Consider the following 25,229-nt stretch of genomic DNA (forward strand, 5'->3'; position numbering starts at 1 on the left):
ATGGGCTAATACAAGGCTGTACAGTGCCGGCGTCTACTGGATGGCCTGTGCTTAATAAGTATAACATCAGTTACATCAAGGCCAGAATCGTTTGACCAGAAAAATGGATGTAGCAGAACACACATTTATTAAACCATACGGAATGGCGATATTTGGTTTTAAGAGTTCAATTAAAATACATCATTGCAATCAACGTTTTTGTTTAGTCTCATTTTTTTACAAATGAATGAATGGATGGATGGATGGATGAATGAATGACTGAATGAATGGATGGATGGATGGATGGATGGATGAATGAATGGATGGATGGATGGATGGGTGGATGGATGGATGAATGACTGAATGAATGGATGGATGGATGGATGGATGAATGAATGGATGGATGGATGGATGGATGAGGGTTGGATGGATGAATGAATGAATGAATGATCTCAGTTAATGGTCAACTTGATAGTACTATTACAAAATTAACGTAACAGATTACAACTTTCACTATTGGTAATATGTAGCAGAAATGGCTCTACCCTATTTAGACCAGTGGGAGGGTCTTGTGAGGACTACGACAACTTTCATATCGCATAACGTCAGAACAGCTTACGCTAAAGCCACCAAATTTGGAGTTGCATAAATTGAGTTTATAACAATTACACAAAGTTTGAAAAGTTTGTTGACAGGTATTTTGACTAAAATCGCCAATTTCTCTTCTAGCAATGTATCTTTCACGCGTTAGAACGGGCGGGCCTCTAAAGCACCCCCCCCCCATCCAGGATTGACCAAAAAGCCTGGTCTGAATAGGGTTAATTTAGCAGTAGGTAAAAATACCGTTGTACACTACTGAGTAGTATACAGCACATTAAATATTAAATATGAAGTATACTGATAATGATTTAGTGTTAGAAAAAATGATAAGTCATTTGTTGCATTGTTTGAAACTTTGAATTCCGAATTCCCCTGGATTCCGATCAACCCTGTGACATATACATCTCGTATTACATCCCAATACTTTGACCTTTATTGTTTGGCAGAATTCGATGTTTATGCTACTTTATTACAATTGTCAAAACATTCTACTAGCTTCTAGCAAAATGCTCTTGACTTCGTCACCTATTCATAAATCTTTGTGTACCGTACCTTTTGGTTCCTCTGCTCTATCTGCTCTATCCGCTAAGATCTTTATTTATGTATTGGAGAAGAAAGTGCCCTTGTCCTTCTGTAGTATGCTTTTTATTAAACGAGATATTGTAGAAAAAATGTTATTGTGTGCATGTTCAAGAATCATTGACCCTTTCCAAGGGCCACGGCCATTGTATTTGTTCTGCACAACATGATGACAACGCTTGTCATTATTGACTCGGGTCTTCACCAGAAGCTAGATGATAATTTTGAAATCGCGGTTGCTGCACCTCTCAATGTTGTTTCATGTTCCAATAGGCCCTTGCATAACTTCCACACACCGGATCATATCGAAAAGTATCGTCAGGCATTCATACCTTTTCTAAACTGACCTTTTCTATGTTGCAACATCTGAATTTGCTACCTGAATTACCCTGTTATGAAAGTTGATGCGTACCTCCACAAGCGTTCACTCCAAGTATGTCAAGTTATATATAATTATGCTATCTGTGCTACATATTATACTTTATACAGTGGACGTCGTAATCTACCTGTACCGATAATTTCTTACGTGGCAACATCTGGATTTGCTACCTCAATTATGTATTTAATTAAACACCCGAATGACGTCCATTTGGACCCCTGGCGTAGATTTGGAAGTGCCATTTGAACAACTTGATCTAATCTGCTATACCCTTCCCTACGTTATAAGACATGTACACAAACAAACTTATTTTTAGGAAATTTGTTTTCGACCAGAAATACGATAATGGCACATAGAAATACGATAATGGCACATATTAATATACGCCTGGGGTCAGTTTTGACCCCATGCGGTGGTTTGGGGGTTAACATGTCAAAACATTTCTCTTACATTGACGAAGCAATGTGCGTACAATAATCACCGATAAGAATTGGATAGGAGATTTTATTGAACTAAATATATTTTGTGGTCCATTTTAGTTGCAAACTTATTGATAGGTTGCCCAAAACTACGTCACTTCTTTCCGAGACGAAGAGTTGTCTAACACTTCAAAATTCATAGCATGTTCGGAACGCGAGATATGAAGTTCTGCTGCAGTACCAAGGGAAGCTGATATATGGCTAAAAAAAACTAATATTTTACAGATTTTATAACACCCCACCAACACACTAAGTTTGAAACCAATCCATCCAGTCTTTCTTTAGTTTATTGTACACACACACACACACACACACACACACACATACATACAAACACACACACATACACAGGGAGAGAGAGAGAGAGAGAGAAAGACTTACACACACAGACACACACACTGAATATTTCAATTTGTGCGTTATGTAAAGCTTTCTGCTTTAATGTATATGTTGACCTTTATATGTAGACTACCTATCGCGACAAAACGTATTAGTGAAAGCATTGTCGACGCGTTGTGACGAATAAAAAACATGCTAAAACAGATAACTGTTGATGGCCAACTTGAAACTTAACGTAACAGTTAGATTACAACTTCCACTAACTTAAAGGGGCATTCCACTCCAGAAGGGGGTGGTGTTTTCCAATAGATAATGTGTCAATGAATACATAATCAGACGAATTTTGTGGAATATACCTTGGGATGAATTGCGCGATGTGTGTTTTGTAAAACAATATGACACTCACTAAACCCATGCAGACCCTACCCATGCATTCCCTATACGCATAAACACTTTGTTTATCGTGCATATTTTCGGAATAAATGAGGACCACTAAGCACACCGAGAAGGCAAAGTGCTCATATGATAGCAAAGAACACATATCAAGACGAGATTTCTTAGCAATCTTGAATTTAGTTTTGTAACCTTACCTAACAGTTTTGCATTATCAGTAATAACTAGAGTTCCACGAACACATATCTTCGCCAAATAAACAATTTTTTATGAAGATTGTTGTTTTTGAAATGTTGTTAATTTTGGGAAATAGATATTTAATGAAATACTTTTGAAATGTGAGTTTTTGAAATTTATGTGTTTTGTTTTGGAATGCAGTGAAATTATATTTTTTGTGTATTTTTGCCTGCATTTGAAATGTTGGCAGAGCTTTTGGTATGTCTGTGTGTGTCTGTCTGTCTGTATTTTTTTTTGCATTTTTGTGGTCAGCATGACTTAACCCTCAAGCACCCGACCTTTTTTTGCGACTAAAATGACCGAGTGGGTTCCAAACGGACCCCAAAATGTTTTGTTCATAAAATCTCAGTTCCAATTCCTATCGGTGATCATTGTACATACATTGCTTCGTCAATGTAAGAGGAATATTTCGACATGTTAAGGTGTTGCTAATTCCACCTCATTATTATAATTTATGCAAAAGATCAGAAGGACCATCTTTTTCACTAAATCTCTTCTGACTAGAGAGGGGAATTTTGAGGCCCTCAGCAACCTTTATGTCGCATAACTCATGAACGGCTTGTGCTAAAGCTACGAAACTTGGTAATATATCACAAAATGTTGTTAGCAAAAATTATTTGTCAATAACGTTAATTTATCATTATTTGGGGTTGCCATGGCAACGGAATTATGACAGGCATATTTTTGCCAAAATTTGCCAATTTCGATTTAAACAAGGTTTTCTTGGTAAACATTGCTTGTTTTCTTACAACATAAAATTCTATGAAATTCAATGCTATTTTCATCATTCAAAATTTATAATTTATGCTAATTTCATGACGTCATTAGTCAAAATCCAAGATGGCCGCCCTTATTAGCTTAATGACGTCATAATGTCGTCATATTATATGGTGATGACACATAAGTTTTTATGAAAATTAAGTGTTACATGTTTTTTCTGATCTGAAAGTTTGGTGGTGATAAGATAAATAGTTAGGGAGTTAGACTCAAAAGTTTGTTTCAAAAGCTACACTTTTTTGCTGGGGTCCAATTGGACCCCAGACGGACTGATCACGGACTTTCTTTATAGCTTCCACAGTGTTGTACCAATCTGCATTAAAAATTAGCAGAAGGTATAGAAGATGTTGGCTGACAAAGTCACGGAAGGAATTTTTTCTTCAGATTAAAAATGTTCAAATGGCACTGCAAAATGTACGCCTGGGGTCCAAACGGACCCCACCCGGGTGTTTGAGAACTAAGTATCTTTGGATGGATTGTAATGATATTTGGTATGTGGTATCTTTTTACTTGGACATGGTATGGTTTTCTCGGTAGGTTGCAGGAACGTTGGATTTACATGATAGTTTTGCATATTGTTACTTTTAATAGAGATGTATATTTTAAATTGTCAATTATGCAAAGTTGGAGGTAATTAGCATGCTTATTTAGGATGATCTTGTTTCAATACAATTAATCTTATTGCCGGACGTATTTACAGGTAACATGCTGTAGCTTGTATTTTTCAAGTGCTTACTTTTTATATTAGTGGTTAGAATAGACGTACATTTTATAAGTCTAAAGATAAGCTTAGATGTGAGTGTAAGCACTGATTGCTACAAATCGACAGACCTGCCATGATCAATAATACCTACCCTTATACCTTGCACAAACATCCCACATAGAAGGTTGACGAACAAGTTCTTCATTTTTTTCACAATGCTGCCACATTACAAACCAATTCTCGCTGTGAAACCCAAGATGCTCAACTCAACTAGGACTTTATTACTGTATTGTAGTTAATTATCATGGAGCGATTGAGAAAATAAAATGTTATATGATTTCGATTAGCAATTGTGAAATCGATATGCAATTCTAGTTACCTTTGATCTTTTCAAAGGCTGTTATACAAGAAGTAGAATTTCTTAATAGAAACAGCTTACCCGCTCAAGTTGAAAATAACGCTCTTGTTACGCTGAAACATACTAGTTCCAACCGAATTTAAAATTTTACCATACACTCTTTATTAGTATATATCGGGTATAATTATGATAAGAAAAACACTCCTTTAATTGTTTAATAGTCATAAAAACATGAAGAATACATGGGAAACAAGAAGGCTTGAAATCAGTGATGGTTTTAATTGAAATTAAAGTAGTGATTGTAATGGCATTCATATGATGGGAAACTACTAAGTATTATAACATTAAATCTCTTCTAACTGCGCTATAGTCTTGCATCGACTTGAGCATACATCTATGTACATACCATTCAGCGGAAATAAGCAATGTACAGCCGCCGCGAATTGTACCACGTTTTGATTCGCTCATAAGCCATGACGCGGATGTGCTCATCCGAATGGTTCAGGTAATAAGGCAGACGCCACAATTACAATTTCCCCAGTAATACGTTTAATCCAATGGGAGAGTTGAGGAAACAAATATGCGATTATGCAAGAATCAAAAGTTCAAGCCATACAAACTTACTCTCAAATGATAGCCTACTATGTCCAGCCTCATCAAATTCATTTGCAAGAATTTCTTTACGGCTAGTCTTTTGATACCACTATTTCAAGGGGGTTCGGAAACCCCCTATATGGGGAAAGGTCATTTTTTACAACTAATTCAAGAAGTATAGGGTCTTTCCTACCCCAGCCACTCCAAAAATGCCCAGATTTCACATAGGATCCCACTAAGAAAGGATTTTAATGGTTTAACCCTATTCAGACCGGGCTTTTTTGGTCATCCCTGGATCGGGGGGGGGGGGGGGGGGGGCTTTTGAGGCCCTCCACTTTGATGTCCTATAACTCTAAAACGACGTGCCGTAGGGCCACCAAATTTTTGGACATAATGTCGACATAATATCTGACGTGTATGTGACGTTTGACGTTACGTTGACATAAGATGACGTATTATGACGTCATTAATTTGATTATATTGGCCGGACCCATGAAAAAAGGGTATTCTCAGAAAACTTCAAGTTATGCTGCAAAAATGTAACAACAAGTGCAGATAACAGAATAATAATGTTTATTACGACTTGCGTTGCCAATAGCAACATCAATGACGTCAAAATGACGTCATAAAATGACGTCATGCACATCTAAGATACGAGTTGGGCTCCGCCATATAATATCGACGACCTTGAATTTTTAAAAATACTTTTTTTTTGAACAAATAACCACAAAGAGCAATGGAAATAGACTAGATTCATTCATTTAGATGGTTTTTGATGAAAAAATACCAGGTGGTTACAAATTTTAAGGGATAATTAGCTTGTTATTCTTGATCTGGCCATACGGTCCGCCATCTTGGATTTTGGGCTGATGACGTCATCAAATTAGCAAAATTTATGCATATATAATTATGAAAGATATGCTAAATAATATAAGATTTTATTTATGTAACAAAATAGCAGTAATATAGCAAATAATTGTGAAAAATACATTGTTAGAACCAAAAATACTGATTTTTGGCAAAACTGCCTGTCAACAAACGGTTGTCATGGCAACACGAAAAAATGGAAAATTTGTCAAACTTTCTAAAATTGTTGCCAACAATATTTTAGGAAAACTCACCAAATTTGGTGGCTCTAGCGTAAGCCGTTCTGGCGTTATAGGACATCAAAGTAAGCGCGGGCCTCAAAAGCCCCCCCCCCCCGGTCTGAATAGGGTTAAAGCCTTGTTTTTATTCTTCTTTAGGCAAATATATGTTATTCTTCTATTTAAAGCGATGTGAGTAATATATACACAGTATCTGTATACGTTTTTCTCAGGAACTACGTTGAAAAATCACGCGAGATTGTGAAGGCGCTTCGATCTCCGGTGGGGTTCGGGGGTTGAGGTGATGTACGCTGGTGCCTTTGTAGACTCTGGTACACCGCTGGCCTCAGCTCCTGATAATGGCCGCTAGGTTGTACCGGAAGCGGAGGCACGGGCAAAGGTGCCATGGGATAGGAGTAGTAGACGTCACTTCCGGTGCCGGATCGCTGAGACACCGCCCTGCCTGGTGTGCGGACGTCTTCGTAAACTGCTTCCGCTACAACAGTGCAGAAGAGTTACAATTTTAGTCTTAATTGTCCAGCAACGGAATCTAGAAATTCTTATAAAAGATTTATAGATATAAAGCTAGATGAATCTGTAGCTGTTAACTTTAAAACCAATCCAATTTTCCAATAATGTTGTAAATTGAAAAAAAAATGAATACTGCTACCAAAACACATAAACTTCAATTCAAAATCTCTTCTCACATTGTATTGAATGTTAAATACGTAAAACAAGTAAGGAGAATAGAATTTGACATTCCTGAAACACTTAAAGGTCACAATTTTGGATATACACTACTCTATTACTTTACATCGATGAAGATTAAATATCCAAGTAATAATAAACGACAAAATACAGTTGCCGAAAAAAGATGTTGTTTGAAACGTATCACCGTTTCCAAAAGCATATCCAGTTGCCTGAGTAGCTGTTTTTTTGGTGTACATGTACTTTACCTATGTCATGTTCTTTGTTCTTCTCCTTCCGGCAACATAGAATAATGAGTGTAACAGCGCCCACTAGCAGCATTCCGCCGACAATACAGCCGACTGCGATACCTACCACGGCTCCTACTCCAAAAATGGGCCTTTCTGTAAAGCCAAGTATTTTATATAAGTAAATGAACAGGGTACTTTTTTTTTCTATGTTCAATATTATTATAAAACGATGGCATCCGGGACATCACTGAACAGAGATGGTTGGTGTTATAAGCTTTCTGCCACGTTTGACCCATTGCTGAAGTCACGTATCCACAAGATCACGTGTTGATAAAGATAACGTGTCTATAACTCTCACGTATTTACGTTCTGAAGTGATTGGTCAGCGATATCATAGCAGTCGTTGAAAATGTGATCCTTGTAAACCTTTAAATTTGTTTTGGAGGAAAGTTTATCATTGTACTATGATTACTACCAACACAGATAAACTTGCATCATGAGAATGAAATAGTTTACGTTTTAGACAAAGGTAATCTTTATAAACAAAACTAAATCACAGTGAATTTCTCTAGGTCTTCTACATCTATACATAGTAAGTGGTTAGAAAAGGAGTAACAAACAGATGTATGCATAGTATAAACCCTTTACTTACCTGTTTGACAAGTATCTCCTTCATAGCCAGTTAAACATGCGCATTGGAACTCACTGTCCCTGTCAGTGCAAGTTCCTCCATTTTTACACGGATTGGGAACGCAGATTTCAATTTCTGGAACAAGATGTTTTATCATCGTAAAAGCGGAATAATTCCAGATTAATATTGTACAACCTAGAAATACCATTATTTATCAAGACTACATTTTAACAATTAACAATATGATTCAATGCCAAAATTTATTAAACAGTCCTTTGCAAAGTTCAACAAGTCTAAAGTATATCTGTCAAACATGTCTTACGTATGCATGTTGTAACAGTGTAGCTTGGCACGTCACAGGTGAGACTCCGTTCAGTTGGTATCCCGAGTTACAGGTGACCGTAACCTGGTTCGGATAGGAGTATGTTGGCCCGGGAGGACTCAGAGCTCCGTTAGCTGGAGCCGTCAACAAAGTACATTGTCTGGCTGAAATGCAAATAGAAATGGCCAATAACATTTTATTGTTATGATTTTATTGTTATGATTTTTTTGGTACTAAAGATTCTTGAAAAGCTACGTATTTTCGTCTGTTTTATCTTTTTTCAAAGTTCATTAATAAGTTGTATAATTGATAGTATCTGACTTTCTTGAACTGTAGTAAATGATCAATCTCTCTTTGGTCTATGTCCTTAACAATAACAAAACGACGCCTTCTAATCCATACCTGTCTATCGTGTTTTGAATAAAGAAAAAAAAAATGTCTATTCTACCATTCACATGTAAATTTAAAGCTCCTCCTACGCACTCTAAGATTCAATAGGAATTGATATTGTATATATATCAACTTAAGATTTCCTCACGTGTACATGTTGGAACATCATTACTCCATGTTCCCCCAGCTTGGCAGGTTGCAATCGTCGCGCCGTTCCGTACGTATCCCGAGTTACAGGTGAACGTTACTATATTTCCGAAGGAGTTCGCTCCGGTAGGGGGCGTCCGTGCTCCGTTGGTTGGGGCCGACAACGCCGAACATTGCCCGGCTGAAATGTTCAATAACCTTTTATTGCAGTATATCTATATACTGAAGATGAAAAAACGCCACCTTTTATTCATATCTTGATGAAGGAAAGGTCATGTAATTTCCGTATGATACTATGTTCTTAATTTTACATACTACAATTTGACTGACAAATTGCTAGCATATATCAATATGCAGATCGTCTTACATGTACGTGTGCATGTTGGAACAGGGTTGCTCCATGTTCCGTCAGTCTGGCACGCCGTAGTCTCAGTGCCGTTCCGTATGTATCCCGCGTCACAGGTGAACGTAACCGTGACATTGTAGTTGTGCGGTGCGGCAGGACTCAGCGCTCCATTAGTTGGGACCGACAACGCATTACATGGTCTGGCTGTAATGATAAAATAGACTTGATAAAGAACCTTATAGGCTCTGGATACTAATGATGCACGGAACAATATGTATATTTTAAATTTTGAGTCTAAAACCGGACGCATATTTTTCTTCTTAAAAAGGTAACGTTCGGACAGGCGAATGGTCCAGGAGAATTCAGCGCCCTGTTAGTTTGCGGTCATTTCGGTCATGGTGTCGCTGAAATAGTAACTACTCATTACATCTCTTTCTCTCTGTCCTCTATATTTACAAAACGACGAATTTTAATCTATACCTGCTTATCATGTTGTGAATAAAAAACGGTCAAACATACCCTGGAAAACCTGACTTTGACAAGGGCCGGCTGAGAATTTGTTCAGCAGCCAATGCGGTTCTTCCCGAGGACATTCGATGAGCACTCCATGAAGGTGTCATGCAGGAAGAGAGTTGCCGGTCTAGCTAGGCCTTACTTATCAAAGGTCCTCGGGAAGAACTGCCTTGGCTGCCGAAAAAAATTTCTCTGCCGGCCCGGCGCCATAGCTAAAGTCCGTTTTTTCATAGTAGACTCCGTTCAGTTGGTATCCCGACGTAATTTTGTCCTGGTCGGAGTTCACTCCTGTCGCTATCTTTTCCTCTCACTGCCACAGTGCAGGTATTTACATAACTATATATATATCTTTCAAGAAATGGTGTCAAAATCAACTTACGTGTGCATATTGGAACACTCCATGTTCCGTCAGCTCGGCATATTAGAGGAAAGATTCCGCCGGTTAGTTGATATCCTGCGTTACAGGAGAACGTCAAGAAGCCTGAACTTTGTATCAGCGCTCCGTTAGTTGGGGCCGTCAACGCCGGGCACTGTCTGGCTGTAATGGTCAATAACCTTTCATTCCGCGGATCTAGTCATGTATACATTTCTGTGCTTAAAATGCAAACATCAACGGGTTATAATCTATGACCGTCTATATATAATGAACACAGAAAGTTGCTTTCATTGCTCTCTTTATCATCCGACAAGTGTCAGAATACGACAATTTTGTGAACGTTAGCTAACACATATAAACCTGAAAGTCATCTTACGTGTGCATCTATGACGGGGGAGGAGGCTTTTGAGACGGTCCTCATTTGCATAAATCACATTAATCGATCATCTCCTCCACCTAAAGAAGGCTATAATCACATTTTGAGGACCTCATTTGCATGATTATATTTCAATGATGTTCACCTAAACATAATACACCTTTTAAATGTAAAAAGATTAAAGCCATTTACCACAGTAGGGTTATAACATTTTCTCATTAATTATGCAAGCTAGATCGTTATATAATCTATGATATTTATAACATTGATATAATTGGGTAATTAACAAATTTAATAATATTTATAAATCAACATTCTTCTATTTCTCAGTTACTGATATTACATGTTGCAATAGTCCTGTAATGGAACAGAGCAGGTTAAGGCGATTTTCTCATCGATTATTCAAAGTAGCATCCGATTTGCATGATTATTATTCATTTCTATCACGTAAGCTATCAGCATCACGTGAGCTATCAGCAAATGACAATCTGTCGACCCCTTCTTTAGTTACCTTTCAAAAATCTGACCCCAACCAGGTCACTGCAGTTGCCAAACAAGCGGCCAAATCTATGCCACAATTTTTCGGCTTCAAGAGCTGTCTACCACTAATACATCAGGATCCTCAGCATGATCGGAATTCGTGATATTAAACACGGAATTTCCGCTGCAGTACCCAAAATATTACTGTTTCAAGGCCTCATCAAGACCTACTTACATATCAAATATCAAGACAATCTATCCAGGTGTTCGAGAATTAAGCTAGTATATTACATTCACACACACACACAGACACACACACACACACACACACACAAACACACACACACAAACACACACACAAACACACACACAAACACACACACAGACACACACACAGACACACAATACACACAGACACACACACAAACACAAACACACACACAACCAAACACACACAAACACACACACACACAGACACACATAATACACACAGACACACACAAGGTAACAATGTTAATGCATCACGGCACCACAGGATAGATATGAAGCATTGAGGCACTCACCTGATGGAGGTGGACTCTGGCAGAAAGCTGCAACAAAGCGAATGCATTTAACTTGTTAATCACGTACCAGATGGTGATAGTGCTATCTTAAATATCTTTTACTCTATTATTGAAATGTTAAGTTATTATGTACTATTATATTGAGATGTACACATAGCCAACGTCACTGTGTTAACTGTGATCCACAAATCGCATGTAAAGAGAACGGGTAGGTGTATGAATGAATTATTTACAGTCAGGTGATCAGTGACGCATGACGTCTTGTTGGTCTTGTAATTGGATTTAAGGTCCTACAAGACAATCCAGAACACTTTTACGTAATATATTTGGAAGCACTTGGGAGTAACAGGACAAAAACCGGGCTATCTGACACCTGAGGGGTTGATGGATTAAAAGATTCAATGATACACGCAACGTGCATGTGACTTAAAGCCAATTCGTATATGATTTTACATTCGTGTGAGTTTAGATGTTGCCTGGAATGAAACCTTCCATGGAATAAAACACTCTTTTATGTCCAATGATAAATGACGAATTTTGTACGACAAATTAACAAATGTCACCAAAATGGCCTTTCGTAGAAGGGAAGTAAGCAGGGCTTGGGAAAATGTTATGAAGGGGAACAGATAGTGCCTGAAGAAATTATGGCTGCGAACTGCATAATAATCGACGGCATAAAATACAGTAGATTACGCATTATACTTTAGACAAAATGATGTAACGCCAGTGCGACAGGGCTCCAATCAACCATAACCGTCTTCACAAAGTTGTCTACACTTAAACACAAGATGAGATTTAGTACAGTAATCTAAATGTTAGTAAACACATTTGTACTTACCCAGGCTAAAATTAGCCACCATGAGTGCGCCAACTATCCCCAGGGCAAACTTCATTGTGAAGCCGTACAAGAGAACACAATTATGATCAAGATCGTCTTCTTAAAAGAATCCACCCACAACTTAGAAGATGTAAGTCCAACTGTAAAGGGAAGCCTTGTCTTCAGACGTACAATCACGCCAGAACAGTTGTGTGTTCTTTTGGGGAAGTGAACAGACAAGCCCGTACGTGGACGCGAGCCGTTTCCTTGTGGGACCTTCACAAACCTGGCTAAATTATGTGCTTAAATCTAAAGGTCGTAGGTCACATAACTTTGTATAGCGTCGGTAGACGCCCCGGGCATCTTCGGGGTCCCTACAGTATGTATTTAAACTGTTTGTGTGTTTTCATGTTTTCAAATTTATTCTGACCTTATGAATTGACGTCCTGACGCCGCAGAGAGTAAATTCACAATTAAGTTCTATATGGTGGACGTCCAATTAATGCGCCAGCATCTCCAGTGAAAGAATAAAACTAGAATTTTACAGGGACTTCCGTCAACATCACTCGAAGTCAAAGTTCAAAGGTGAAAACAGTTTGTTTACAATGAACATTATTAAAAAAAATATTTCTGTACAGCAAAACTACCTAGGTCACGGGTAAATTTCTCATCACTCGGTTTCCAGTGATGAAGTCGCGTCGTCACTGGCTTACCAGTGGGGAATATTTATCGTCACTAGTTTTCCAGTGATGAGGAAACTTCAGCTAGTAAACCAGTGACGACAAATATTCAGTTTACTGAAGAAAAAGGAATCATCGTTTCAGTTGAGGGGATTTGAAAGTTAGCAATTAAAGTTATACTATCGTCGCCTCTGCAAGTCCCGGGTCACACTCCCGGACCAAATCTAACAGTAACACGGCTATGGCGACATGTGAATTAGGGTGTTTTTGTTGCACATCGAACTCAGCAATAGAACGTTCTAGTGCTATTAGAACGTGGTCACTGGAAGCCCAGTGCCGAAATAATTTCATCACTCGGTGCCCAGTGCCGAAGAGTCACCCATCACTGGAAAACCCAGTGAGGAACCGGTGACCTCGATGGTTCCGCACTCGGTGTCCAGTGACGAATGACGTTCATCACTGGATCCCGAGTGACGAGCGGAGTTCGTCACTGGACACCGAGTGCCGAGTCAAGGTTCATCACTAGAATTCCAGTGCCGAGAGAGCTTCATCACTGGAACAAAGCAATTCATCACTGGAAAACCAGTGACGAACTTTCTTTTTCACTGGGCGTCCAGTGATGACGCCATTTTGAATATCTTTTCGTCACTGGAAGCCCAGTGAGGAACCCGTGACCCGCGTAGCCTTGCTTCTGTTCAAAGATTTTCACTGATTTACTGTCCCGAAGAACGTCACATGCAAAGCTCGTATGTGTGGTTGTGTGAGGAGGGGTGTGGTGTGGGTGTGGGGGAGGGGGGTAACTTGCGTTTGCATACACATACATATGAATTACACACAGACGCACATAAGCAGACACACACACATACACAAACACGGTACACCGATATAATTATTCGAAGGTGTATTTAGGTGTTTGGTGCGTGTAAAAGTGTGTATTTTTGGGTGCAGGTGTGGGTGTGAGTGTGTATATGTTAGTGTATGTCTGTGTTTTTTTGTATGGGAATCAGGTTTCCACACGACGCATACTAAAAAAATAGACACAAAATATAATGTCATTATCCAAAACGGAAATTTCAAAATGCATCATTCAAAGAGTGACAGATTTTATCTATTTATTTCTGTTTCTCTATACAGGGTTGGTTGATCGCACTCAGTGACTAGTGTTAGTTTGCCTCTTTCATCTCCCACCATCGTTTCTGTATCCCTACCGCAGCCATCATTTCATCCATATCTTCAATTTGTTGGTCGTGTTCCCATGTGGGTCAAATATGAGGAGCTGTCATCCAGTATATACATTTTACTTGGCCTCAGAATATCCCGCAGGCGCCGTTACGCCTCGTTTATCAAACAGGAATAAAGGGCATCACACTTGGTACGTGAGTCATGTTGTTTCCAGTTCAAGACACAACAACAAAGTAACAGCGTTTACTACACCTTACCGAACAGAGTCTTTGGTGTTTATCTTAATGCAAATCGCAGCAGGTTGTTTTGATGTTGGATATATAATATGTAAGGTTTTAATCTTAAAATTAGACCCGTATGACAGACTATTAATATGTCTTGTCTCACAAGTCACATGACCACTCATAATACCTTTAGGCAGTCAACCGTCCACAATTTCAGTATGGCGGCGACCGCAGTCGACAGACCTATTGTACAGAGCTGTCAACGAATTTTATACACTTTGCGTGTTAAGTTCGCAGCGCAGCATAATCGCCGTTTAGTGGAAAAGGGGCATTTGCAATCAGGGGTACCTAAGCATATGTATGTTACAATTGGTTGTTCACACGAATTAGTGTGCGTTGATACTTATAGGACACGCAGTCTTTTTGGGCAAAACGACCCAACACTGCCTGGATCACGTGACAAAAATGAGCGGGATATTCAAAATGGCGGTGACGGAAAAATAAGGGGCAATACCTTATGTACCTAAAACTTTCACAAAACGATTGAGATGCATATGAGGTGCGTGTTTCATACTCTGTACAAAAAGTGCAACTATCACGGCAGTCAGTTGCCGGTGTATTCTCTCCCGTTGCTATGCGCGTTCGACAACGTATCGGGTTACAGGAGTAATTTGGTAATAATTCAGCATGTTGAACAATTCCAGAGAGTATAAAATCAGGCGGAAATTTAAGATTAAAAATTGATTCTTAAGCAGAACCAGCTGGAATGAAGTATTTGCAAAATCTGTGCGACATTCGAGTGGTGATTCCTAATGGACCTTATATCCACTTCACACGAGAAGGAATGAGCAAAATTGCAGTCAGAATAACTATTCTTTGTCTATTCCTTAGTATATGTAGTGCATTCTATACATTCTCACCGCATTCCAGATATTCTTTTGGCCACATTCTGGCAGGATTCGAAGTGGCCTGCCGTTTCGGTTCTCCAACGAATTAGGTATGAATGTTTCGGATAATGTTGTAATGCCATAGAATGCGGTCATACTGCAGTTAGAATAGTTAGAATACACTTTGAATGGCGTTCGATATCCCTCCACTTCAAACGCACCTCGAAAGTTTTGAGCATGTCAAAAACTTTTGACCCAGTCAAAAGAACGGACACAAATATCTGGAATGCTGTAAGAATTTCTAAAATACTCTACGAATTTCCAGGAATAGAAAAGAATGTTCATTCTGACGGCATGCCAGCTCATTCTTGCCCTCGAGTGAAGGGGCCTTTACAACCATATTACGTTGGATCACAAATCATTGCAATTGTATCAAATAGTGCTAGGTGACGCTTTTCATATCAGTCTAGAAACGTTATTGTGAATCGTTTGACCCTGAATTTATCCATAATTACATATATAATAAAGTTTTAAAAAATTCCCTTCTTATAAAAAATATTTCATCTGATTTTTTACGTTGAATTAAGGTTCGATAATCCAGAATCCGATCAGAAAGATGGACATACACAAACAATTCATGCTGAACATACAGACGTGCGCAGGCATACACATGAATGTACATACAGGGAAGCGTTTGCATTAATTCGTTCAGTAAACAACTACGGCCGCGGCCCTTTAAAATAGCCAGTTACCCTTTATTGCATATGAAGTTGCTATTCCATTTATTGTTTTGACTATTCAGCGCACACAGCCAGGGATGCTCAACTATTACGAGGCTATTCAGATAAGCTAGCACTACTGAAAGATTCGAATACAAATGACATTGACGGAATGGAAATCAATAGTTTAAGTTTGGGGTCTTCTACAATATTCCATCTTCATACTCGCATGACTTCGAGAAATTGATTAGAACAGGTTTTCATAACACTACAAAAGCACTAGAGATGCAAACTTTAGTTCTCTATACGTAAAAAATGATTATCATGAATAGAGCAAAATGCCAATTGTTAACATACAGTATTTTCTGACTAATTGGAATAGTCGTGAGCAAGTTGCACATTTACATTTTGAGGCTTGATAAGTGCTGTACGTGTCAACTTTAATAAAAATACTAAAGGGAGCGACAACTTTAAACTGTAACAGCAGTAAACGTTTCCTTGAATGTTTTTTCTCTTACAAAACGATGGAAACGGTAATAAAATACCGGAGGGTAAATCTGTTCGTTCTTTTCTACCTGGCAGCTCAAACTATACTGAGCAAAGGTCGCTTATCCAGTGGCGTGCAGATGATCCAGTTTGAGTCTACCGTTTTTGAAAGTAACTGAGAAGACTTGTTCTTTGGTGATACCTATACAAGTATTTTAAAGCCGGGTGTATCAGGTAAGAGTATTTTTATCACGTTAAAAAAACAACAACATAGACATGTTTGGGATGTCTGGAACGTCCTAGAAGAAGGCTGTTTGAACGTAGTCACTTGTAAGTTGTAGTGCAGGTGACCAATATTGTTTGAAGGCTACTTCCGGCATGTTATGTCGTATGGAATCTCCCCATATGCTTTGTATGGGCACTTAAGAAGTCTAGTTTTTCTGTTTAGGTGACTTCCGACAGCTTCTTTCTAACATTATTCCAGTGTATAAAGACAAGACGACTAAATACTGATCTTTGTCCTACGTAGCATGCAGCAAAAATGACTTTCCAAATTACGTGTGAGAAGCTAAACTATAGTGCTACCAGATTCAGTAGTTGAAAATAAACACGCAGTTGTGCCGTAAGTCCACTACCACAGCGCGACCGTCCCCTGTACACGCCACGTCCCGGGGGTACCCCGATCGATACGTTTGGTCAGTAGTGTACACATAAAGGTCTGCAAATATCAATAACTCGATAGCTTTACATAACACACAAATGTACAAACCAAAACAAAACACAAGAATTGACTGAAGCAATGCCTTTTAATCAAACTCTTATATACCACACATCTTCATTCTGTGTGGTTAAATAAATTTGTGTTTGGTTACATAGATTTTATAACCAAACGATTCTGGCCTTTATGTAAGTGCTGTTACACATTAAGCACAGGCCATCCAGTCGACTCTGGCGCTGTTCAGCCTTGTATCAGACCAGGTTTTGATCCGCACCCCCATGTGAGTTGCGTAGCGGTAAATCACGCTAGCATCAACTCGAAGGTCACGATTCTGGTCTATCCTAGTGAGGCCGATAGTCACCACAGGGGTCGTCGAGAAGGACCTGCTGAACGTGGCGGTCAGGTCCTGGTAGCGAGTGCCAGAGCCATCACTGAGGCTGTAACCGGGAATTGTCAACGTGCCCCACTCACCTGAAAAACAGCAACAACAACACAGAAACTAAATACATGGTTACAAAGACTGAATGTTTCGCCATCCTATTATTTTTAACTGATCTTGCGCAGTAAGTCTAGTACAAACTAACATATGGTACCGAGAACAAAAAATATACGGTTCAATTTTCGAAATGTGCACCCAAATGGCAATAATGAACATCCTAACTTTCATAGAAAATAAATGAAAAATTAAGGTAACATTACTGGTAAAATACAGGTGCCTACAGAACGCGACAGTTAAGATGATACAGAGCAGCCAATATAGAGAGAAAAACCAGAACCGAAGGTTTCTATTAATGCTATCTTTCTTTATTTCTTTATTGACGATGAGACAAGTCATTGCAAGGGTCTGCCTAGGGTCTGCGCAGAACCTACAAGGATGAGGACAAACATATGAAGAATTCATAATAAGAACAATACAATACAATATGATGCAATAAAATGATCAGTATCTATAAAGTGTCATGGAACTATACAGATATGGAAAAACTGATCTATACCATATATCAATAACTTACTTAAAAGATTGGAGTAGGTGGAAGGTCAGTATATTATCATACTCTGAGTTTAATATTAAAATCGTAACAAATGCTATGATTGAAATAATGACTGGCTCATCTAGTAAACTCTGATTTTATTGAATCATGGCGTAAAGACAGAGGGTTTTATATCATGCATAATAAAATTCATCAATCCAAAAGCTGCATGTACTATATATGTGCTTTCAGTACACCCTATACTATAAGGCATTTGTCTTTTTTGGAACTAAAACAACCTCCATTAGTTGTTGGATCTAAAACAATTTACTAAACAGAGTTGGTAAAACTCATCATTCAGTCGAAATCCGAGATATCTTCAGTTGCAATGGTGGACACCATAAACGTTTTAGACAGTAGAGTTAAAGATTCTTTAGGTAAAACATGTCAATTGCTTCCCAGCCAAATCAGTTCAAGACATGCATTTTCATCGTTACCTGTACTTACATCGGTAGATCGATCGTTGTTGGAGAGCTTTGATTTCCTGACGGAAAGCCTGCTCCACAGCTTTGGTCTTCTGGTCTTTGGCCGCCATCTCTGCCTGAAGCTGTTGAATCACAGCTTTCTGTTGGAGGAGCTGTTGGATCACATCTTCCAGGGAAAGGGGAGCTGTAGCAGAACAAAACGTCTTGTTTAATAAACCCTGTTGATAATTATGTTACCTTCACAGAAGGTACATACTGTTTTTGCATCGTTTCTTCTTCTTCTTCTTCTTTTCCGCACAAATAAAAAACATGAATATCTCCAAAACTAGACCTTGGAATATCTCGTAATTCAGCAAGCTGGTAGGTCTGCACATAAGACAATGCACCTTGGTCATTTGGTCCCCCAAAGACACCAAAAAATGATTTTATGGGGCAAAAAAGGGTGAAAAAACTGGCAATTTTAACACAAAATCGAACTTTCGAGCCCCCATAGAACAATGGAACTATGTTCCGAGGACCCGGGTGCTTGTCGAACCCACGACGGGAGATATGGAACTCACACGTTCCACATGTTCGAAACGAGGTCAACGACCTGACGGCTACGAAAAATGCACCAATTTCAACGCGTACAGCGGGGGTTATCAATAAAGATCAAGAAGACTTTTATCGACTTTTAATCCAAGTCGAAGTTGGGTTGCGTGCTCTGGACAAGGACAACAAAAGCGAAAAGTCAGAGAATCGTCGACCCCAGCACCGATTGGACGTACTTGTCGCGGGAAAATGGACATCTCAACGTCTTTTCCTTCGCAAGATCAAGTAGAAACCTCAAGTGTCGTCACTGAAGACTTACCATTGCAGACTAAAGGTGAGTTTTTGCAACCACTCGGTAAATAATATGGGTGGGAACTGGAAATGTACATGTACGAAGAATTCAAGCTGCTGAAATCTGATCTTCTGTCAACAGGAGATTGGGCAAACACATTATCTTTGAACTGATTCGTCGAGTTGGATGAAACGGGGGGGGGGGGGTGTAAATGCGATTGACTGACATTCCCTTATATGTTAACAAGAAAACTTGGAGTTCGATGTAGGTAAATATGATGCAGATATAGACATAAACTTTTAGGTAAATATGATGCAGATATAGGCATAAACTTTGCAATGCCAATGTCACTTTTTACTTTAACCACCCCAGCATAACTAATGGTTCATTCCGGAAGAAATCATTTCCTTGGGAGCAGCTTTGAAACTTATCGAGTAAATAATACTATTCTGATTTATGTATTCAACCAAACGTTTTTAATTTGTCAAGCAATACAAAAGGATATGTAAAATAACTTTACATAAATAATAAAAGAGACTCTGTTTATTGAATTAGAATGTGTCATTGACTGACGGTCTCCCGCGAAGAAACTAATGGTTATGTCCGATTCAAATTTTTGTTGTCAGCCGTTGACACTTCCGGATTGACAACCTCCTTGCTTATTCGCAAAAATTCCACTGAAACGTCACGATTGTTTCCTATTTTTATCTTCTCTATCAGTAGAAATATTTTTACAAAAAGTTTTGTGTGGTGGATATTATATTTGGTGATTTAAGAAATAAATTTCCAAACGCCCGTGTCATCGACAAAGTGGATAAAATGGCCGACGCGACGGATAGCGCAGGAAGTCGTCTGGTTCACGAACGCCGGCCTACAGTTGTCGTTTTTTCAGACTCCATATGTAAGTATTTTGATAAGCAGCCTGCTTTTCAAGCACCCCCCTTTTCTTTCTTCTTGCATGCGAATCGTGGTGCCAAAATTGACGACGTAGCCGCAGATATTAGCCGTCTCAACGTTGGTGTACCTGTAACGTTACAGTTTGTCCATGTGGGAACAAATAATTTGTGTTTGATGAGATCTTTGCAAGAAGACATTGGGGATTTTGACAAACTCATTGCCATTGCCAAGTCCCGATTTCCTGAAAGTTTGATTGTAATGTCCAGTATCCTACCTAGATCAGATTGTAGAGATTTGGACGCCAGACGAGTCGTATTGAATAAGCAATTAGCTGCTCTATGTGAACGGCGTGGTGTTGTTTACTGTAACAATGGTGATAGCATTAACAGGTCAATGTTGGCCCAGGATTGTTTACATCTTGGAAGGCAAGGCAATGTCATGTTTGCTGACCATGTATTCCGCCATTTGAGTTATTATTTGCAGCTGGAAGGAAGCTATACAAGAAAGCACTAGAGAGAACTGGCTCTTGGTTCCTGAAGACATGTTACAGAAAACTGAAAAGGTGAGTTAGCACAAACTACAACATAATTTGCTTGGGTGTAAGAAAAAATATTGTGTTTCCAGTTATTGTTCAGAAAAAAATCCTTCTTTTATTTGATGATAGATCTATACTTAATAAATGCTGATTATAAAATTTTCAATTGTATGATTGATAAATACAAGGTGTCGGCCGTTCAGAGTTTTTTTATGACTCAGGGCTGATTTGACTGTCTCTGAGAAAAGCACTAGCACTTCAGAAAACATCGTTTTTGGACAATTCAATGTTTCGGATAGAAAAGGGTGCCTTGTCGCTGACCGACAGAGTCATTTTCTGTAGAAATGTGATTTTTGGTAAAAACCATTAAAAAAAAGCTTTTTAACTCAAATATTGCTAAATTTTATTCAAATATTGCTAATTTTCTTTTGCTAAAACACCCCAAAACGCACATAGAATGCACGATCGGGGTAATCAGGTGATGAAACGCTTTACCACTATCGTGCACTAATACCAGGAAGTGTTCGCCACTAATACCAGGAAGTGTTCGCCGCACGATCAAATCTCCGACACCATCTGTTTTCTTTCGCGGCATGTTACTTGTGGAAGATGAAGTTGTTGTTGGTTCTCGTCCTTCTCGGCGCGGCTGCTGTGGACGCCCAGTCCTGGTGGTCCCCGTTCGGCATTCCTGCTGTCGATGACAGCACCCAAAGTAAAATAACCGTCTTTTTTTTCTAATTCAATCTAGCTGTGTCATCGGGACCCAAGAAAACACTTAACCAGACGAGTCATTTTATTTTTTTATTTTGAATTATTCAACTTGGAATACAACTCTGCACCCCTCTGAGGGGAGGGGTGCAGGGGGTTTGGGGGAACTAATTGAAAAAGAACTTGAAAGTATTCCCCCCAAACCCCCTGCGGCCCCTCCGACCCCTCCCCATTCCGCGGGCTCCACCCCGTCCGCGGGCTCCAGAACGTTTCCTGCAGAAGAAAGTAGAATACAAGATGTACTTGTTAGTAGACTTTACCAGAAATAGTTGCTTGATTATTGGTGTGCCTTCTTTTAAGACAAACATTACAATTTTAAGGGCTTTAAGCAAAAGTTGCTAAGAAAAATTATGACTGCAATTTGGATAGCTGGATAAAAACAAGGATAGAAAAAATATTAGAATAACATGGTTGCACTTATTGTTGTTATTGTTATTGGGTGGGCCGACTACTCATTCTTTGCAGCCAGGGGCTGAATTGCGAGTAGCTTACAATAGGCGGGGCTAAGTCGCAAGGGTCTGGAGCAAGCTGCCATTCGGCGCCACTCAGGTGACCTCAATACGACTGTCGCAAGTGTCTGTAGCGAGCTGCCATTCGGCGCCACTCAGGTGACCTCAATACAACAGTAATTGCCCCAGTTGCGACCAAGGTACTGTAGGTTTTGGACCACTCACACCGCACCATCGCACGTGTGGGGGTTCTTTAACATGCCTGAGGTATGGCTCTCCCCAGACACAGGACCTCCATTTAACGTCCTATCCGAGGGACGGCCCCTTGCCGAAGCTAAGTACTCATTTTAACCTGAGTAAAGTGAGGAAAGTCGTGTAAAGTGCCTTTCCCAAGGACACAAGATCGGTGACACACAGATGGATTCGAACCCGCAACCTCTTGGTCACGGGCTGAACACAATACCACTGTGCTACGCGGTCCCACAAAACCACAAAACGAATATCTGTTGTGTTGTTGTTATAACACATGCCATGCCACTTACATCTTGTTTGAGGGGCATCCCCATTTCATGTGCCCCAGGCCACCACATGACCAGCATGTACTGCAAAAGCAAGGAATAAGAAGCATCAGTGAAAGGACGGTAAAAAAATTTGTAAAATTCATAATTGACAACGGAAGGGAAGCAAACCAAATCATCTTTGACTTGACATAAATGATTTTGAAAATATCACATTATCAGGCAGACAAAAACTTACTCATCAGTCACGTGGCGTTTCTTTGGTGGGCTGTTCAAGAAGGAAAAAGAAGAACATGATATAGTTACATCACAGTAATATTCAGCTTGAAAAGTACACCAGTATGGACATGCAAGGAAAAGTCAAAATATTGGTCTATAAGTCTACCCGGAATCTCCAAATGTCACAATGTGATAGTGGTACATATTGAATACCTACGGGTAGTCATGTTGTTCGTCGTTGCTGCCATGCGGTTTGGAAAGAAAGAATAATAAATGCATGCTCATATCATTATTTAAGCATATGATATCATATCATTTAGCATATCATATCATATTCAAGATATGAATTCACACTTATCTATCACACAACTAATGTTATCACAATGGCTACCATCACGGTGTTGCCATAAATGGCCACAATTTGTTTGTTTATGTTTCGACAATGCAATCTTTTTTTATCACTTGTAAGTTGTATGTTTTTTGTTTATTATCACCATTAAATGTGATATTACCGCTGCCACGCCTTAACTCGACCTACACAAGATGTGATACTTGTATATTAAATACTTACTACTCATTTGCCTGGTCCCATGGTGTGCTATGCAGTTTCGAAAGAAAGAATATATATAGAGAGATTCATTGTAAATGTGTGTTTCTATCATTCAGCATATGATATCATTATATTCAAAAGGTAAATCCATACATACTTTGAGGGGGGGGGGGGATAATGCCTTGGGTAAGTTTGCACTTTGCATTTTTTTTAGTGACCTCCCACCATCCATCATCTTTGTTTGATGGATGGAAAAAAGCATGTTGTATTAGCACTTTTTTTTTATTAAACAGGCAGTATTTGTTTGTTTGTTGTTTTCAAATGGACACCATAAATCAATACTTACTTAAGGCCGTGAACCCAGGGTGGTGGCTGGTTGCTGGATGGAAAAAAGAATGATGTATTAGCACTTTTTTTTACAACAGGCTTTATGTTTCGACAATGCAGTACATTTGTGTTTGTTTGTTTGTTGTTTTCAAATGGATGCCATAAATCAATACTTACTTCTGGCCGTGAACACCGGGTGGTGGCCCGGGTGGTGGCTGGTTGCTGGATGGAAAAAAGAATGATGTATTAGCACTTTTTTTTCACAGGCTTTATGTTTCGACAATGCAGTACATTTGTGTTTGTTTGTTTGTTGTTTTCAAATGGATGCCATAAATCAATACTTACTTCTGGCCGTGAACACCGGGTGGTGGCCCGGGTGGTGGCTGGTTGCTGGATGGAAAAAAGAATGATGTATAAGCACTTTTTTTTACAACAGGCTTTATGTTTCGACAATGCAGTATTTGTTTGTTTGTTTGTGGTTTTCAAATGGACGCCATAAATCAATACTTACTTCTGGCCGTGAACACCGGGTGGTGGCCCGGGTGGTGGCTGGTTGCTGGATGGAAAAAAAAATGTTGTATTAGCACTTTTTTTTACAACAGGCTTTATGTTTCGACAATGCAGTACATTTGTGTTTGTTTGTTTGTTGTTTTCAAATGGACGCCATAAATCAATACTTACTTAAGGCCGTGAACACCGGGTGGTGGCTGGTTGCTGGATGGAAAAAAAAAATGATGTATTAGCACCTTTTTTTTACAACAGGCTTTGTGTTTCGACAATGCAGTACATTTGTGTTTGTTTGTTTGTTGTTTTCAAATGGACACCAAAAATCAATACTTACTTTTGGTGGTGCTGGTCTTCTTCCATCTCTATGTTTAAGGCTACGTTTTGGGACACAAAAAAATTGAAGTTAAAATTTGACCTTCTATCAATGTCATGAGTCACGAGTCAAACGCATGGGTAATACGAAAACGGCTCCGTTGCTGTATATATATATACGTATAAAAAAGAATTTTAATTTCTCTACATGGATTGATTTGCAATTGGCGTCGTATAGCAATGGGTTACATTTTGTTGATAATGTGGGATCCGATGTAAAAGAGATGAAATCACCACAAGTTAGGTAACAAAACTCACTTTGAAATTGGCGTATTACCTCCTGCTCCGGCTCCATGTCACTCGGATGTGGGACGATTCGGACACACCCCCTATAGGAAATGTTGTAAAGGCCGCCTAAATTTGTGATTGGCTGAAGCTGCTCACGTGTGCCCCCAATCAGAAGGATGATTGGCTTATGACTATATTTCGTCACCTCTATGCAAATGAGGCGTCCACATATAAGCAGAGGGTAATGCGTTCAAAAATGTCTTGAAATTGTCATCGCAAATCA

At 39.2% G+C, this 25,229-nt stretch overlaps 1 protein-coding gene and 2 long non-coding RNA genes across 5 annotated transcripts in view; all 3 read right to left on the reverse strand.

Moving 5' to 3' along the window:
* Positions 1–6,637: 6,637 nt before the first annotated feature.
* LOC118412658 lies at positions 6,638–8,418 on the reverse strand. Its single transcript, XR_004830802.1, has 4 exons — positions 8,394–8,418; positions 8,093–8,206; positions 7,459–7,593; positions 6,638–6,998 (listed from the first exon to the last, which is right to left on the reverse strand). It is a non-coding gene; the product is annotated as an uncharacterized LOC118412658 (long non-coding RNA).
* A 9,228-nt stretch (positions 8,419–17,646) lies between these two features.
* The window catches only part of LOC118412659, a 22,909-nt gene continuing 15,326 nt past the window's right edge, over positions 17,647–25,229 (reverse strand). The window contains exons 2-3 of the long non-coding RNA XR_004830803.1: positions 18,776–18,937; positions 17,647–17,768 (exon numbers count right to left, since the gene is read on the reverse strand). This is a non-coding gene — a long non-coding RNA (uncharacterized LOC118412659). The remainder of the gene's footprint in view (positions 17,769–18,775; positions 18,938–25,229) is intronic.
* Positions 21,053–25,196, reverse strand: LOC118412651 (formin-like protein 20). 3 transcript variants are annotated; one of them, XM_035815650.1, is made up of 12 exons: positions 24,977–25,196; positions 24,681–24,720; positions 24,521–24,553; positions 24,351–24,395; positions 24,185–24,229; positions 24,017–24,061; positions 23,859–23,891; positions 23,534–23,560; positions 23,180–23,203; positions 22,982–23,011; positions 22,768–22,827; positions 21,053–21,989 (listed from the first exon to the last, which is right to left on the reverse strand). In XM_035815650.1, exons 1-12 carry the CDS (start codon positions 25,011–25,013, stop codon positions 21,884–21,886), a joined length of 525 nt encoding a protein of 174 aa, XP_035671543.1. In that variant the 5' UTR covers positions 25,014–25,196; the 3' UTR covers positions 21,053–21,883. The 3 variants fall into 3 exon arrangements, with proteins under 3 accessions (XP_035671543.1, XP_035671544.1, XP_035671545.1); XM_035815651.1 differs by lacking the exon at positions 24,521–24,553; XM_035815652.1 differs by lacking the exons at positions 24,017–24,061; positions 24,185–24,229.

Source organism: Branchiostoma floridae, chromosome 3, assembly GCF_000003815.2.
Source record: "Branchiostoma floridae strain S238N-H82 chromosome 3, Bfl_VNyyK, whole genome shotgun sequence".
NCBI classification, from domain to species: domain Eukaryota; kingdom Metazoa; phylum Chordata; class Leptocardii; order Amphioxiformes; family Branchiostomatidae; genus Branchiostoma; species Branchiostoma floridae.